Below are 16,605 nucleotides of genomic sequence, written 5' to 3'. Positions count from 1 at the left end.
TTATATGTGCTTTTATTTTTGTTTTTGTTATATTAACAATATGCTAACAAATAAATGCATTCATATATATTTTTCCACTTCTATATTTTTCACATTCTATGCTTGTGACTAGAGGCTCCTACATATCTGTACAATATTTTGCCTCTCTCAACTGCAATCTAAAATGTGGCTATACTATCTAGTTTGTTTTGTGTCCTTTTCACCTGCGGCTACAGAGAAACTGAAATGAAGTTCTCAGCTCTTTATTAGTAAAAGCATCAGAAAAGTAAATAGATCATAACGGAAATGTTTTTCTGCCTCCAGTATGAGTGATGTATGTTGCATGAGCTATGCACTGCAAAGCGGGGGAAGAGTCCTTTACCCTGCAAAAGGAAAAGTAAAGCATTGAAAAAGGATTTTAATGAAATCATAACATTAGAATACTTTATATTAAGTCTCACTAATTTTCTAGGTGAAGGCGGTGAAGTGAATGTGAGGAAACATTAAAAGGGAATTGAATTTGCATTCCTTATGCTACAGGCACATGTTTACATGACCTTTAAAACAGAATTAAAGCTGTATCATCAGCAGCTGTAGGCAATTCACATTACTAAGGCAATCAAATCAGAATACTAAACTAACTATAAAACATAAATTAAACTGATAGAGAATCATCTTAATTCACTAGGTTTACTTGCAATCTACTTATACTCTACTAGTCATTTCAAAGCAGTTTGTGGATCCACCAAATGAGAAATACTGCAACATATCTAAAAATAGAGTGTCCAACTATACGAATGTAAGCTAAAACACTTTAACATATCTTTTTAACGTACTTCTATGAATCATCTGAGTTAGTTCACGAACATAATTTACATTCAATAATCACCTACAAAACTAAGCATTATTCCATAAAGACATAATACTCTTGATATGCTATACATAGCAGAGATAATTTTTATTTCCAAACGACTACTTGGAAGAGTTAATAATGAATGTGTAAAGGCTACTACAAATTAACTGAACATATTTTTATTCCAAACTTCATTGTATTATTCCTCAATATCCTTCATACCTTAACAATAAATACATTCTGGTTTCTTTTCATAGCATGGTACAGATAGTCCTCCTTTTAAAATGTGGTAGGATGGAATATTAAATAGAATTTAAAATTCAATTGTGTGGGATGAGACTTATTCTAATGACATAAAATGAGAAGTGTAAATATATTTATAATGCAAGTTATCATCTCACAAAAACTGGTTTAAGAAAGCTTGACTTTTTTCCATTTGTAGTAAATTTTAGGAAAATAAACATATTCTATGTTTCCCAAAGTGTTTCTATTTGTATGTTGTAACTTAATGCCCTCTTCTGTAAAAAAAATTTCTAAGACCCCTTGATGCTACTGAAAACATAGAGAAAATGTTTGAAAATGCAGTTCTTCTACTCTAAGGGATGAATAAAAGTAGGGGGGACTCAAAGGCACCTTTCCTACACTAATGTGGGTGTCTGTATAGGACAATCTCAGTTCTTTACAAAACTGTCAACTAACTGTTAAAAGAAAACCAATCCTCCACAACTCTAAGATTCTGCTTCAGCTGAGCTGAGATCCATACTCAAGAGTTGAGATCATTATTGAATGCAATTTATATTCAAATAGGTTTGTTCTCCAATATGCAAAGGTCCAACTCTGTAAATTCACACCCACTGCCCCTTGCCACATGCGCAAAGATGGGAGTGATCCATTTGTTTAAGAGAGGTGGTAACATACGTAATGTTTACATCAAGCACCTGGAAGAAAATATTGTGTTTAAAGGTTAAGATGAGAGCAGATGTGATTGAACTATTGTTTATTGGCAAATAAGAATTCCAATGTCTCCCCAAAAGTAGAAATATTAAGAAGAGGATAAGTGAGGAAAAGCAAAAGCCTCATTCTCACTATTATTTGAATAAGTTAAAATAAATATTTAGGATGTACCAAAGACATTTGAGTATTGATATTTAGATTGCCCTACATGTCTTTCCTTAGAAGCCTAAGATTTTCTTTCCCCTTCAATTGTTAAACACATGAAATTTCTTATTTTTGAAGAGGAATAAGCAACTTTAAATTCTTCCATTAATGTTATCTGAGTTAACATCTTATTGCCGAAACAAAATATTTTAGGGCAACTGTCACTTTAACACACCAGGGGAATAATAGGAGTGCTGGTCCTCGAGCATATCCCCCAAAGGGGGGCGTCCCTGCGGCAGAGCTGTGGTGACACACATCATTTCTTGGGGAAGGAGATGGGCCTTGTCTCCTGAGAAAGCACTACCTTGAGCCCTTTACATAGGTGCAGGTTTAGAGAGCAGGACAATTGTCTTAGTAGTGTTCAAGAGGCAAAAGGGGCCTTGGACCTAGGAGGGGCTCCCCTGACGGAGCAGTAGAGGCTGTCCAGGGACTAGGATATTCCTTTGGCCAGGCCGAAAAGGCCCAGGGCTTTCCCAAAAGAACAGCAGGTGGCCACTATTGTCGGGTTGGGAGGCCGGGAGCTCTAGGCTAATACAGACACTTTGGTGTCTTGCTTCTAGATCCCTGCCCCCTCCTTCCACCTCCAACAGAGGGAAAATGACCTTGCCACCATCCTTCAGATGCTGCTTCAAATAGAAGAGAGGCTGGGGAGTTTGAGGGGGCAATGAAGTCCTGAAGGCTGTCAAAATAAGCCCCTCTAGCCAGCTGCCCCGTGTCGCAATAGAACCCATTTGGCCTAAAGAATTACCACCCGCGGAGTTATCTTTAAACAATATCTCTCCGTAGAATGTTCCCGACCCCCACCACACCACCTCTATTCAGTATATGTCCAGGAGGCTAAAGTCAGGTCCACCGTTCCGAAACATCTGGACATTTTAGCCAGGCTCTCCAGAAGGTGAGGGATCCTGTTGCTGCCCAAATCGCGCCCCCTCCTGCCGATGCCTTGTCTGATGTGTTGGGGAAGCTCCTTGATTCTTTATGGCTTTGCACTTTGGTAGAATGGAGCTAGCTGACGTGGGTTCGCAGCAACACCAGAATGGGAGCGAGCTGGCTGGGGGAGTCACAACCACCTGAGCCAGGAGTAGAATTACCAAGGGCAAAAAGCACTGGTCAGGGGATAGGTTCTGCTGGCTACCTGAGCTCTTGTGCTTGGAAAAGAGACTCCAAAAAGTTATTGGGTATTAAATGTGTGTGCGCACGCACAACACCCACGATGGCCTGACTGATGTATTCACAGGCAGCGGGAAACCGAAATACCCGACCGAATGGAACTCTTCTCGGGGCAGGGGAGCCAGATAGATTCTTCAAATCCATAGTGAGGCAAAGTGCAAGAGATGTCGGCCCAAAGAAAAGTTACAGGAAAGGGAAATTTTAAGAACACTCAGGAAACTCACACCCCTCCCCCAGAAGAACTAACACAACAGCAATCACAACAGAGGAAACATTAATGTTCTTGTTAAAAATGGGTTCCCCAAATGCCCTTGCAAATTGGACTTTTCCCCAAACACACACACTCTCTCTTTCCCCCCCCGCCCCGTGTGTGTGTGTGTGTGTGTGTGTGTGTGTGTGTGTGTGTGTGTACATTTTGTTGGGTGGGGGGCCACAATCCCCCCCATACACACACACGCACACCACATTATTTTCACAATCATCAGCAGCCCCTTCTCTACTCTTTCCTCCTGGAAAATAATGATAATAGTAACTGAAATTTCTGAAAAATGACAGCAGGTTAAATCTGGTCGCTTGCTCATTTTCAAAGTGATAAACTTACATTCTTGTTCTTTGTGGGGACCTGAAATGGTAATGTGAGCCCAAGACACTGAGCAGATTACTTACTAAAAGTCATTTCCAGAAGGATCCCATATATCAATCTATAATCAAGCTTCCTGTAGTCCCATGACCGCACAGGGACGTGGAACGCTCGCCATTTCAGACAAATAAATACCATTTACTAAGGGGCGGGGAGACAGGGTGGCAGGGAACACAGGACCTCAGTTAGGAATGAAGCCTAAGCATTCTTACAATTTTGCACATTAAAACCTTAATCCATCCATGAAGAAGGAAGTGATTTACAATTTGGGGAGGCTCTATTAACTACTATAGTGACTTAAGAAAAGCGTCTAATGTTCAGCCAGAAGACTTATTGATGACTCGAATACCGATGCGCGCAGGGTTTAAAGTAAGAGATTTCTACCCGCCCTCTGATCATTCATGCAGCTATAACAGTTTTTTTTCTCGTTTTTAAATACCTCTACCAAGTCTTACTTTAAAAAAATAATTAAAATAAAAATCAAAACTATCATTGCATTTTAAATTTGGAAGCATTCTGCCGCTTTTTTTTTTTTTTTTTTTTTTTTTTTTTTTTTTTTTTTTAGATAGAAGTGTAATTCCTCGTGTGTTATATATTTTGTAAAACCATCCGCTGGATTCCTTGACTCTAGGCTTGGTCTGCAGTGCAAAACTGCACAATGATTCCTAACCACCCCAAATCCTGGTGCCAGGAAAACGATAGCTATGCTGAGTACGACACAATAGCTCTGTCTCTGCAAAGCTCTTTTCTCTGGGATACTGTAAAATTAGGGTTCACCCACCGACACTGCAACAGCAAAAATGTGACCCCAAAGAGAAACTGAGACTGAATGGACACAATCTGGCCAAAGCAGTTATAGGAGCAAGCATCCTTTCCCTTGGTAGTGAGGGTCTCTATTGTCCCAGCCTGTCCTCTAACCATCCCGTCAGAGGCTCCAGCCACACAATGCCTCAGCACTTCTCCCCAGCATTCAATTTTGATAGCAAACGACTAGTGGTTCTCACAGATTGGGGTATTTGTATTAGATTTTACATGAGGAGTATTTTAAGTTTCCCTGTTTCTGCTGCAGCATTCACTGTGTGTACTCACTCCCTCCCCTCTTCCTCTTTCCTTTTTCTCTGAAGATTCTTTTTCTTACGTTCAGGAAAGCCAATAGAGACCTGAAAAAAAAAATGAACTAATTGAGCTTGAGCTCAATTAGTCCTAATGTCATCTAAATTCTTTTTTAAAAAAATTTCCGCAGAATATTAGGAGCCCTTACCGTGCCCCCCCCCCCCAGCCCATGCAGCTTTTGAAAAAGAAAAAAGGAGAAGAAAGAAGGCGACTATAAGAGGAGCTGCAGTGGGCTAGTGCTCTGAAGGACAGCTGTGTCTCACACCGAGAAGAGCCTTATGAGCTCAATATGCAGAAACCAGGAAAACAGCTTTTTTTTCTCTGCTGCTTTGAGAAGTCTGTTCAATTGTTTCTTTCCCTTATGAGCTCCTGGTGTTAAAAAGAAAATGTACATTTGTCCCTACCAAACCCAATCTAACTTGCTCTGTTTCCAAAGTGAACTTGGGTTGAAGGTGAAGTTTTCATCTTGAGATAATGCCTGCGTTCCATGTCCTGCCATTTGGAGCTTCATGCTATACTGCACACAATCAAATCTGGCCTTTTGAACTTATTTCCTGAACCCTTCCTCCCCCCTCCCCCGCCGCTACTCGCCGTCCTTACCCCCTGCCAGTTTCAGCCCCAAACCACCTTCTTCTCCCCATCCTCAATTTGTACACATAATGAGAATGCTTCATAATCTACACTCACATATGAAATCTGCAAGAGACACAATCCCTATGGCTGGGGTACTTTCCAAAGGAGCCAGGACGCAGGCTACCCAGCTGCGGCCATGCTCAGATGTTTCCACAGGAGCACAACCTGAACCACATTAATCTGCTTAATTTCTTTTGTGAGTCTTTCCTTGCTTAGAAAGAAAGGGGCGTGGGTATCTGTGAAGACATTCAGGAGCTGGTATCCCTAAATCTTGTGAGGAAGGAAATCCACTGCAAACTCTGAAGTTACAAATAAATGAACATATATAAATAAAGCCAGTCTGACTTTCTTTTAGAAATGATCTGAATTGCGCTCTTAGAAACAAAGCAAGGGGAAAGGATAAGGTGGGGTGTGTAATTGGAGTGTGAGGGCAACTTAACAAGGAATAAAAATTGTGCCAGGTTCTTGCCTGGCACAGGAATTGAAACCTGTGCTGCTTTGCTGAAGATAGGTGGGTATTCGCTACAATTACAGTTTGTCTACTTCAAAGCCCGGCTCCTCTCTAGGGCGACTTTTAACTGCCCCTACCCGGTAGGTTCCACAGCTATTGTTATATTATTCAAACAAAAGCTCTAGAGGGGGTGGGGAGAAGCAGATCTGAGGACCGGGTTTGGACTTCAAGATCAGGATGTGGAGCACATCAAGTGTGTATGTAGCCCAGCTGCCTGAGAGAGCAAGCTTGCCAGTGGTAACTTAGAGTTTAAGGCAAAATGCAGTCTATGAAAAATAAGTTACCAGCTCTTTGCAACAGTAGCTGCGTATCAACTTATTTTTCTCCCATGTCCAGACGGGTCGTCTATTGAATGTGGCTCTTTTATTTTGCATGGGGCAGGGGATTTGTGACCATGGTCCCCCCTTTTATTCCTCTCTCTATGGAAACCCAGATCATGGGGAGAAATATGTGAAGCTGAATAAAGAGAAGCTGCAGAAAGGAGCGCTTGAGAGCGGCATCTGTTACACTTGGGAAGTAAAACTGACAGGAGAGGGCGAAGGAAACCTCTCCAGCAGATTAGTTAGAACAGCAAGAAGATTTGACTATATGCAGATATTTTATTCAAAAAACAAAACACCTTACATGGTAGAGAAGATTATATCACAGTTGCTAGAGGATGTAATTGGACCTGAATTCAATAGGCAGTATCTATATTCGTGGAAACATTTTTTTTTAAATAAAAGAAAGAAGGAAAGAGAAAGACAGAAGGGAAGAAAGGAAGAAAGAAAAAGAAAGAAAGAAAGAAAGAAAGAAAGAAAGAAAGAAAGAAAGAAAGAAAGAAAGAAAGAAAGAAAGAAAAGAAAAGAAAAATAAAGGCAATGACAGTGTGCTCCTGACGAAAGCTATTTTTCCATTAAAAAGCGAGTTTTTACATTAAAAAACTGCAAAATAAGGGTGTAAAAAACCTGTCCCTGGGATCAGGTCTCCCCTCTTACCTCTCCCCCCTCCAAGCCTCTGGCAAACGGTCTGAACCACTTGATGCGGCTGGCAAAATAGAGTACCAGGAGCAGAGGCCATGGGCAAGAGGAAGGTTGATTGTAAGAACTCAGGCAAGTCAAGATTGAAAAATAATCTCCTTCTTCATGCAAAAGCCTTATCATTTGATAATTACCTTAACTCCCTGAATGGCCTAAGATTAGCAACTCTCACCCAAAGGCAGCTGCAAGGTGGGGGTGGGGAACATACAACAACAAAAACAGCGTGGCAATGATCATGATTGTTTAGCACGTAAGGTTTCTTCAACGCGTTTCCCTCTCACCTCTAAATTGAGCCGACGCAGACTCACAAATGGATCTTCGAAAGGCCAGCTTAACAGAGCACCTAAAAACTTTACTTTTGTTTGATTTTGACAAGTTCTTGTTTCTTCCAGAAGTGGAATTTCAGGCACAAATGAGATTGCATTCTTACAAAGGAAGATGCAAACAGTTAGCAGTAAAGAAATGAGTTCCTCAGCAGAAAAGGTGGGGAGTTGGGGGCAGAGTGAGAGAGAGAGAGAGAGAGAGAGAGAGAGAGAGAGAGAGAGAGAGAGAGGAGAAAGGAAAACCCAATTTCTAAAAGCAGATAAGCCTCTACAATAGAACATGGGCAAATGAAGCTACAGTTTCAATGAGAGAGCAGGAGGAGGGGGTAAGATGGCAAATGATCTTCTCTGCCAATAATTACTAAGTGTTTATCTTTAAAAAAAAAAAAAGAGTGGAAAAAAGAAATAGATCTGAATCAGATGCCAGGTTTTCATGCCTAATAGACACATTTACACTTACCAATATCAGCTCCTATTGCTCTGTGCTCTCATAAGAAATTACTCATTTCACAGGAAATAGATGCTCTTTAGCTATATAAAGGAATGGCGGAATAAGCTCACCTTGTTTTTATTTTTTTTCTCATTTTCTTGCACATTCTTCAGATCTGTCTTCTTAGAGAAACTAATGCCTTAATGACTTTCTGGTAGCAGCAAGCCTTCTTTTATTTCTGCTAAATATATGAAAATGTATGCAAATTTAAATCAAGCTTAACCTAGGCGTTCTTGCAATATATTTAATGGAATTTCAAACCAATAAGGGAACTCTGATGCTGTCTTCTGTAAGTGCAAATATAATTAGGCAGCTAGGTTACCTCCAAAATTATTCAATGAAAGGTCATTTTTTTTTTTAACTTCAAAGACCATGTTGGGTATCTGGTGTTGTCTTTTCTCAGCTAGAACAAATCTTAAATCTTTGCCTTTCTCCCAACTCTGCTTCCAAGCAATGCCTTTGCGCAAGACTGTGGAGCACACGGGCTTGTCCTTTCCTAACTTATAAAAGCTTAGGAGGAGTACAAGTGTTTCATCTCTTTTCTTCTATCCAAAATGAAAAAGCAGTCCTGTCTTTTCAAGCTGAAAGCAAATTCAAGCTTGATGGGGATTGGGGAAGTGGGGGCGGTACTTGATGCCAAACATCCCGCCATTTCTCTCTCTGAATTTCCTGGGCACATTAAATGCGGGGCCGGTGAGGAGGGTGGGGGAGCGGTGAATGTTAAAAACAATTTTCCTAGGGGACAGCATCGGACACAGGGTCACGAACGTTTTCCTGTATACCTATTGGTAACGGGTCTGCATAGTGTTTGGGGGAAGTGTGAAGGCTGCCCGCTTCAGCAAGCAGAACCTTTGACAGAAGTTGTGGGATCTGTGATGGGAGCTGATATGAAGCAGTAAGAAAGCAAGGTTTCCAATTGACCAGCTAGATTGGGAAGTAAACTTCGAAATAACTGAATATTGTCAGTATCACATTAGATTTTACTTTCCCAGAATAATTCAGTTCTTCGTGACCTAAAAAAATTTTCAGAAAAATTGAAAGAACAGGACATCTTTTAGAAGCTTTCAGATCTTGATATCGAGGTCCTTAATACAATGAAATAAACTGAAATGTTCTTACTGGAATCAATGATTTCAACTTTATTGGTTTTGGGTTCAATCAAAGACGTTACTTTGCTCAAAGTTTGTAGCGACGTTTTGTTTTGCAGTCCTAGGCACACAACTAGCCGGCCCAGACCGCCGAGTGAGTCTGAAAAATCCCTGTTCACTGCGATCAAAATGACATTTAAACTTGTTTTACTTTTTCTTTATTTAATCTAAATAATCAAAAAGGAGTTCTACAACCTTAATTTTCCACCTCACTCCCTAACTGCCCCCCCCCCACCCCCACAGTACATCCCTCACATCTTTTCCCCATCAACATAAACCCCGGGGTGGGGGAGTGGTAATCAAATGTACGGCCGACACTCTGCGCTAGGCAGCCAATGGGGCTGAAAGATTGATTCACTTCCTGCTTGGGTCTCATTGAAACTCCGGAGCTTCACCAGCCTAATTTGGAAAGCTAGCCCGACCTCCCGCACCGCTATTGGCCGGGCTTACTCCTGGCCAGGCGGAGACGCGCTGCGATTGGCCGTAGTGGGTGCCGGTAACCCGTGCTAGCGTCTTTGGCTCCCCCGCACCGTAGATGTCAAAGGCTGAAGCTGCTCCCTTTGCCACATTATAACTAGTAGGGGATCCTCACCGACCATGGCCACAGCTGCCTCGAATCCCTACAGCATTCTCAGTTCCACCTCCCTAGTCCATGCGGACTCTGCGGGCATGCAGCAGGGGAGTCCTTTCCGCAACCCTCAGAAACTTCTCCAAAGTGATTACTTGCAGGGAGTTCCCAGCAATGGGCATCCCCTGGGGCATCACTGGGTGACCAGTCTGAGCGACGGGGGCCCATGGTCCTCTACCCTGGCCGCCAGCCCCCTGGACCAGCAGGACGTGAAGCCCGGGCGCGAAGACCTGCAACTGGGTGCGATCATCCATCACCGCTCGCCACACGTAGCCCACCACTCACCGCACACTAACCACCCCAACGCCTGGGGGGCGAGCCCGGCACCGAACCCGTCTATCACGTCGAGCGGCCAACCCCTCAACGTGTACTCGCAGCCTGGCTTCACCGTGAGTGGCATGCTGGAACACGGGGGACTCACCCCACCTCCAGCTGCCGCCTCTGCACAGAGCCTGCACCCGGTGCTCCGAGAGCCCCCGGACCACGGCGAACTGGGCTCGCACCATTGCCAGGATCACTCCGACGAAGAGACGCCAACCTCTGATGAGTTGGAACAGTTCGCCAAACAATTCAAACAAAGAAGAATCAAGTTGGGCTTCACGCAGGCCGACGTGGGGTTGGCGCTGGGCACACTGTATGGTAACGTGTTCTCGCAGACCACCATCTGCAGGTTCGAGGCCTTGCAGTTGAGCTTCAAAAATATGTGCAAGCTGAAGCCCCTGCTGAACAAGTGGCTGGAGGAGGCTGATTCGTCCACAGGGAGCCCGACCAGCATTGACAAGATCGCTGCACAGGGCCGCAAGCGCAAGAAGAGGACCTCCATCGAGGTGAGTGTCAAGGGCGTACTGGAGACGCATTTCCTCAAGTGTCCCAAGCCTGCCGCGCAGGAGATCTCCTCGCTGGCAGACAGCCTCCAGTTGGAGAAAGAAGTGGTGCGTGTCTGGTTCTGTAATCGAAGACAAAAAGAGAAAAGAATGACTCCGCCAGGGGATCAGCAGCCACATGAGGTTTATTCGCACACCGTGAAAACAGACACGTCTTGCCATGATCTCTGACTGGAGGAAGCGAGGAGGCGGCCGGCCGCACTGGGAGCAGCGCGGATTTCTCTTTCTCTCTCACTCTCTTCCTTTCATTCTAGCATTCTTTATTATTTCTCTCTCTCTCTCTCTCTCTCTCTCTCTCTCTCTCTCTCGTTCACTCGTTCTCTCGTACTCTCTCTTTCCCCTCCTTTCCTTTTTCTTTCCTTTCCCCTTTCTTTTTCTTTCCCTTCTTCTTCCCTTTCCTTTCCTTTCCTCTTCTTTCATTTCATTTTCTTTCCTTTCCCCATTCTCTTCCCTTTCATCCCTTTCCTTTCCCTTCCTTTCCTTTCCTTTCCTTTCCTTTCCTTTCCTTTCCTTTCCTTTCCTTTCCTTTCCTTTCCTCTCCTTTCTTTTCCTCTCCTCTCCTCTCCTCTCCTCTCCTCTCCTTTTCCTAAGAGGTTCTAACTTCTGTTGACAAAGGAAACACATACTCTCGCATTCAGGCTTCTCAATGCTGATACACATTTATATTAAGCAGTCCAAGCTGGGATCTCATATTCCTGGCTCCCCGGGCAACAGTTCCCTTTAGCCTTTTCTGCTGATCAATATATATTGTTTACTCAGAGTAAGGTTTGTTTGGTCGCTCCTCTCTAGGAAGAACAAGGAGTGGGATAACGTGGGGGCGGGGTGGGGCGGGGGAGGGATTGGGAAGACAGATGTGTGCCTCTGAATAACCTTTCAGCGCCTTGGTTATAGCAGCTGTATTTCAGGTGAAATTTGTTTTACAATAGACTAGTTTTGCATTTTTAAAAACTTCTATAGCGTTTCTAAATGTCTGAGGTGTTTTACTACAATCTGTACACAATATTTGTGAGATAATTTGTATCTAATCGACCACTCCACGTTATTATTGCTATTATTATTACTACTTCGTTGAGCTGATGGCTTTTTAATTGCTTAGAAAAGGGAGGAGATGAATGGGAATAGGCGGGGAGAGAGATGCCTATCTACTCACCCCCCTTTCCAAATCTGTATGAGGAGGAGAATACAACGAAGAAAGTTGTTGATGATGATATTGGTTATATATTTTTTTCCGGGGTGGAGTGCCTGGGAAGGGCAGAATAGAGAAGCCTATTAGGTTTGTAAACTAGTGCGAAGTAGCAGCGGCGATTTCGCAGCTTTCTGCCCTCCCTCCTGGAAGTGTGGAGTCCCCGCAGGCTACCACAGCACAGATCCAGGTATCTGAGAAGGATTCCACCGCAACGCTGGGCCAAAGAGGTGGCCTGACAGTCTGGGAGGGCTCCGCACCCACCGGAGTCCTGGATTCCTGCGCGAAGAAATCCAGGCCCCCAGCTTCGTTAGGGCGACCTCCCGCGCGACCTCACTTCGGCCCTACTAGAGGAAAGACTGCCTTCACACGCGATTACTTTCACTGGAGATCACGACCCGGAGACGCTGGCGACTGGGCCAGCGCCTCCCATTTCGGTTCACCTCTAGTTCACCACCCCTTCTGAGTGAGAAACCCTCAGGGAGGGGTGGTGAGGGAGTGGGGGATAGGCATTCTCTGCTCAGTGCAGAACGACAATGAAATGATTGGCAAAGGTCACAGGGATTCTGGTCCATCCGCGTACCACCTCTCCCCCCATGTATATACCACTGTCTGTGAGTGGGCTCGTGGGGAGCTGTCTCGGCGTTTCTGATAAGCACAGCTGGTGGAAGCCCACAGCGACGATCCAGCGAGCTAGCGAGCGCCCGGGAGGCTGGGTTCCTGCTTTTTAAAAAATATATATATATATATATATATATATATTTTTAAATCTCTGAGTGTATGTGTCTCTGTGCGTGTGTGTGTGCGCGTGCAAACGTGTGTGTGTAGATAGCTGTGTGTATCGTGTTACTATGTACAAAAACAAAAAGTACAAAAAAAAAAAATCTCGCTAGGCTGTGTAGAGATCCCAAAAATATGCAGTTGCTGTGGCTTTATTGCTAGCTAGTATCCACACGCCAGGTCCACAGGCGAACCTCATTCCCAAGGAGCACACACGTGTGAGGCCGGCCAAGCACCCAACACCCAGCCGCCGCCGGCCAGACCTGGCTGGGGGCGCTGCACGCCACTGCTGGCCGCCTAGTCCGGCCTTTAGGCGCAGCTGCTGTAGACAAAGCTTCAAACTACCTAAGGACCAGAAAGCCCGGGTCCGTTGTCGAGGATGTGTTAGTATGAGTTGTCAGGCCTCTGGTCCACCACACTGTGTCTCCCTCAGCTGCAGGTCTAAGAGCATGTGTTAATTCAAATCCTGGACCCTTTTACTTTTTTTGTCAAGTCTCTGCATTCTGGTGGTAATTATGTTTAGTTTTGGGATTTTTTCCCCCCCACATTGAGTTCATGTTTTACAACTGTTGGGAGTTTTTTGTTTGTTTCGATTTTTTTTCTTTGCAGTTAATTGCTATGGTTCGAACCTGAGTTAACCCAAATACTTCTGCCGACTTTATAACTGTACAGTTTTGTATATTAAACGTTTTTGAAGTTATTAATTTAAAGAAGATCGTTTAGTTTATTCATTTAGTAACTGATGTATAATAAACGCTATTTTCATTAAGAGTTGCTTTTTCAACTATTTTATTCAAATTGCCTATTGCAGTTGCCAACAATTATTTATTTTCAATAAATTCTTCATTGTGTTTAAAAGGAAATTCTTTCACAGATAAGTTGGATGTCAAAAAGAAAACAATTTGCTGTAATGTTTGATGTGAAGTTTTAGTCAAGGGGTTTATATTGACGCAATATTTTATTGTTGTAAAAGATTAAAAAGGTTTAAATAAAACATTTTTCCAAAAAAAAAAAAAAGTTTTCTTCTCCTGTCCTTATTGTGTGCTGTGTGAGGTGGAGCATTTAAACAGAGGCACATTCCCGGTGAACAGCGCTTCTGCTTTGCTTCAGCTTATAAATCATTAGTCATTGTTTTGATTCTTGATTCCCTTCCTCTGACTTTCGGCCTTTCAGCTCAGCTCTGAAATACACCGGCACACACTGGCATGGCCTATTCTGGAGCCCACGCTCACGCAAAGCACAGCACAAATTGTGGGAACCCGCATAGGGAAGGCTCGAGGTGGGTTTTATTTTAGGAAGTGCAACCTTACTAATGTTCTCCGAAAAGGGAATCTCTCTCTCTCTCTCTCTCTCTCTCTCTCTCTCTCTCTCGCACGCTGGCTCGCTCTCTCTCGCTCTCTCTCTCTCTCTCTCTGCCAGTGGACAGACCTTTCTTCAAACCTGCCCCTCCTGAAACTGTACTCAGATCTTCTATAAGGCTTTCATTTCGCCTCACTGCATCCATCCTTCTTCTTCCTCTGTATTCTGCTAGGTTCCCTTTTGCTACCTGATCCCTCACTCCCCTGAGGAGGGATGGGATGATGATTAGGAGAAACACTTTCCCTCTTAAGGTTCTTCCTGGGCCCAGAAACCCAGGTAAACTGTTTTTCCCAGTAATGCTGAACTCTGTCCATTCTTATCTGAGTATGGGGGAAAGGAAAACATAGTACAAGGAGACATTTTGTGGGTGGAAGTTTGATTGCACTCTTCTTCCCACTCCTATACACAATTTCATTTGTCTTATTTTATTTCACAAGACCCTCCATCAACTAAGTGACTGTTACCTGTAGTGATAGTTGAGGAGTAAATTACCAAATCTGAACCAGTTCTGTTTTAAGGTTTTGTATGTACAGGCATGCCTTACTCAACTTTTTTTTTGGTAGATGCATATGAAGCAATGAGCAGGACATTTAATGATAATTTCCCAGCAGTAAACCCCCCTCAATTCATAGTCTGAAGTAGATGTTTTTGTTAGACAACCCAAAATGATTTAATCATTTGAATATGTAATGATTACAGCATATGATGTCTTGTATTTTTCAAATTGCCTAATAATTTACAGCTCCATGGTGCACCACATACAAGATTGTTGTGTATGAAATATGCCGCATGCTGTGTATATAGTCATGGGTATGTCACTCTTTATAAATAATATTTATTCTATACAGGTATACATACAAGCACAAAACCCATAGTTTTAAGCCTCTTGGTTCTCTTTCAAAAGTTCATACCAACTAACGTCCTTCTCTTTCTGTATCCTATAAAAATTAGAATTGATTAAAAAGTTATAGATTTTCTCACAAAACTACACAAATATCAACTTTCAGTGTATCCTGAACTCTTTAAAGGAGGCCTATGTAGATATTTCAGGAGGTACAAAAATATATATACACATTTATCATGATCATCAGTGCTTTTACTAATATACATTACTCATATATTTTATATGTATTATCAGATTTATTTTCTTTACTGTTCCTTTTCTTTCTCCTGAAATATAATCAAGTCCTAATTGGTTTTTCTGATCAACATTTTTGCAACATGAACATATTTTCATTAAAAATCAGGAGGTGTTGGTGTTTCTGCCTGGGGCTTCCTTTATTTTGAGTTGCTGCTAATCCTGCTTCAAACCAAGGCCTTTGTAAAAAAAAAAATAAAAAAAAGAAAAAAAAAGTGGTTTTATCTTCAGTTTTTCTCAGGCCTTCACAACAGTAGCTCTCTTTCTCATGAAATAAGAATTGGTAGGTTCCAAAGAACAACAACAGTAAATCATATCTAATGGGGTAAAAGCAAGAAAGTTCCATCTCCTTCACCAGATCCGAACAATAGAAACTGCAGAGGTTGTGGAGGGAGGTAGGATGTGAAAAGAGTGAATATACAGGTGTTACAGATGTGTAAACAAAGTCAAATATGCAAATCAACTATATATATGCATATAAACATACCTTGGTTGTCTAAATGGCTGTGGCTGTCTGCATGCGTAACAAAAGGGAAATAGATTACTAAAATCAAGCATTTATATTTCCAACAATAAAATAAGAAAATGAATATTATCCCTGGAAATTGGTTTCTTACCTTTAAAAGAAAAGGGTAAGGGAAAATATTGCTTAAATTAGTATATGAGCTGTGCTTCTCTTTAATAAAATCAAAGACTATTCCCTTGGAAGTATTTAGCATTCAAATATTTCTCTTGCTCCCAAATCAGGCTGCTGTTGTTGTATTAATTGCCTGTAGGCTAAAAGTAGAAACATACATTTCTGGTTTTATTTAAAAAAAATTTTTGGCGGGGGCAGGGAATTGGGGAGGAGAAGAAAGAGGAGAATGGAGAAGTAGAAAATGGTTACAGGTTAAACAGTTCAGTTTTCCAAAGAGAATAACGTATTTTCCCACCTGTCAGATCTTTTTAAAGACACATATGCAACCTCAGAATTGTGGAATTTTTTTCTGTGACTAAGTACTTAAAACTCCAAACATGTGACCCTTTCAAAAAAAAAAAGTCTTGAAAGGAATAAAAAGTAACAATGCAGCACAGTGCCATTAGAATTGAGTGTCAGTCACACTCTTCCATTCTGTAAAATAAAAGAGTAGACATTCTTTATACATGCCCCTGATAGTAGTTTTAAAATAGTAATCCCCCAGCTTATTCAATTACTGATATTGGTTTTTAAAGCATTAAGAAGAGTGAATATAAAATATATTTGAAACCAATTAAGACTTTTTTCTAATAAGATGAAATATAAAAGCACCTTTTCTTAAGAGCACTGCTGGTGCAGCATTTCCCAAATTAGGGGATTAGGTTAAAAGAATATAGTCTTGAAAACAAAATTTAGTTAACTTCTGCAATCTCTAAGAAGGGAGAGAGACAAGAATTTAGACTCTGTTCCCGTAAACCAAATCCACAAAATTAAACACTTGTGCATTCCAGTAAAAAATGCATTGCCTCACTATGCTTTCTTTCATCAACATAAGAATAGAACTACACCTATTCACACTTCACACATTATTTAATTAACTAGATAGAATACTGGATTCTCTTTACAACACTATTTGTTAT

At 42.1% G+C, this 16,605-nt stretch overlaps 1 protein-coding gene across 1 annotated transcript; it reads left to right on the top strand.

The window, feature by feature from the left end:
- The first annotated feature begins 9,586 nt into the window (after positions 1-9,586).
- LOC105483638 (POU class 3 homeobox 4) lies at positions 9,587-11,358 on the top strand. The gene has a single exon (XM_011744591.2). It carries the CDS (start codon positions 9,635-9,637, stop codon positions 10,718-10,720), a length of 1,086 nt encoding a protein of 361 aa, XP_011742893.1. The 5' UTR covers positions 9,587-9,634; the 3' UTR covers positions 10,721-11,358.
- Positions 11,359-16,605: the final 5,247 nt, after the last annotated feature.

The sequence above is a fragment of the Macaca nemestrina genome, chromosome X (assembly GCF_043159975.1).
Source record: "Macaca nemestrina isolate mMacNem1 chromosome X, mMacNem.hap1, whole genome shotgun sequence".
NCBI classification, from domain to species: domain Eukaryota; kingdom Metazoa; phylum Chordata; class Mammalia; order Primates; family Cercopithecidae; genus Macaca; species Macaca nemestrina.
This window is presented reverse-complemented; position numbering and strand designations above follow the sequence as displayed.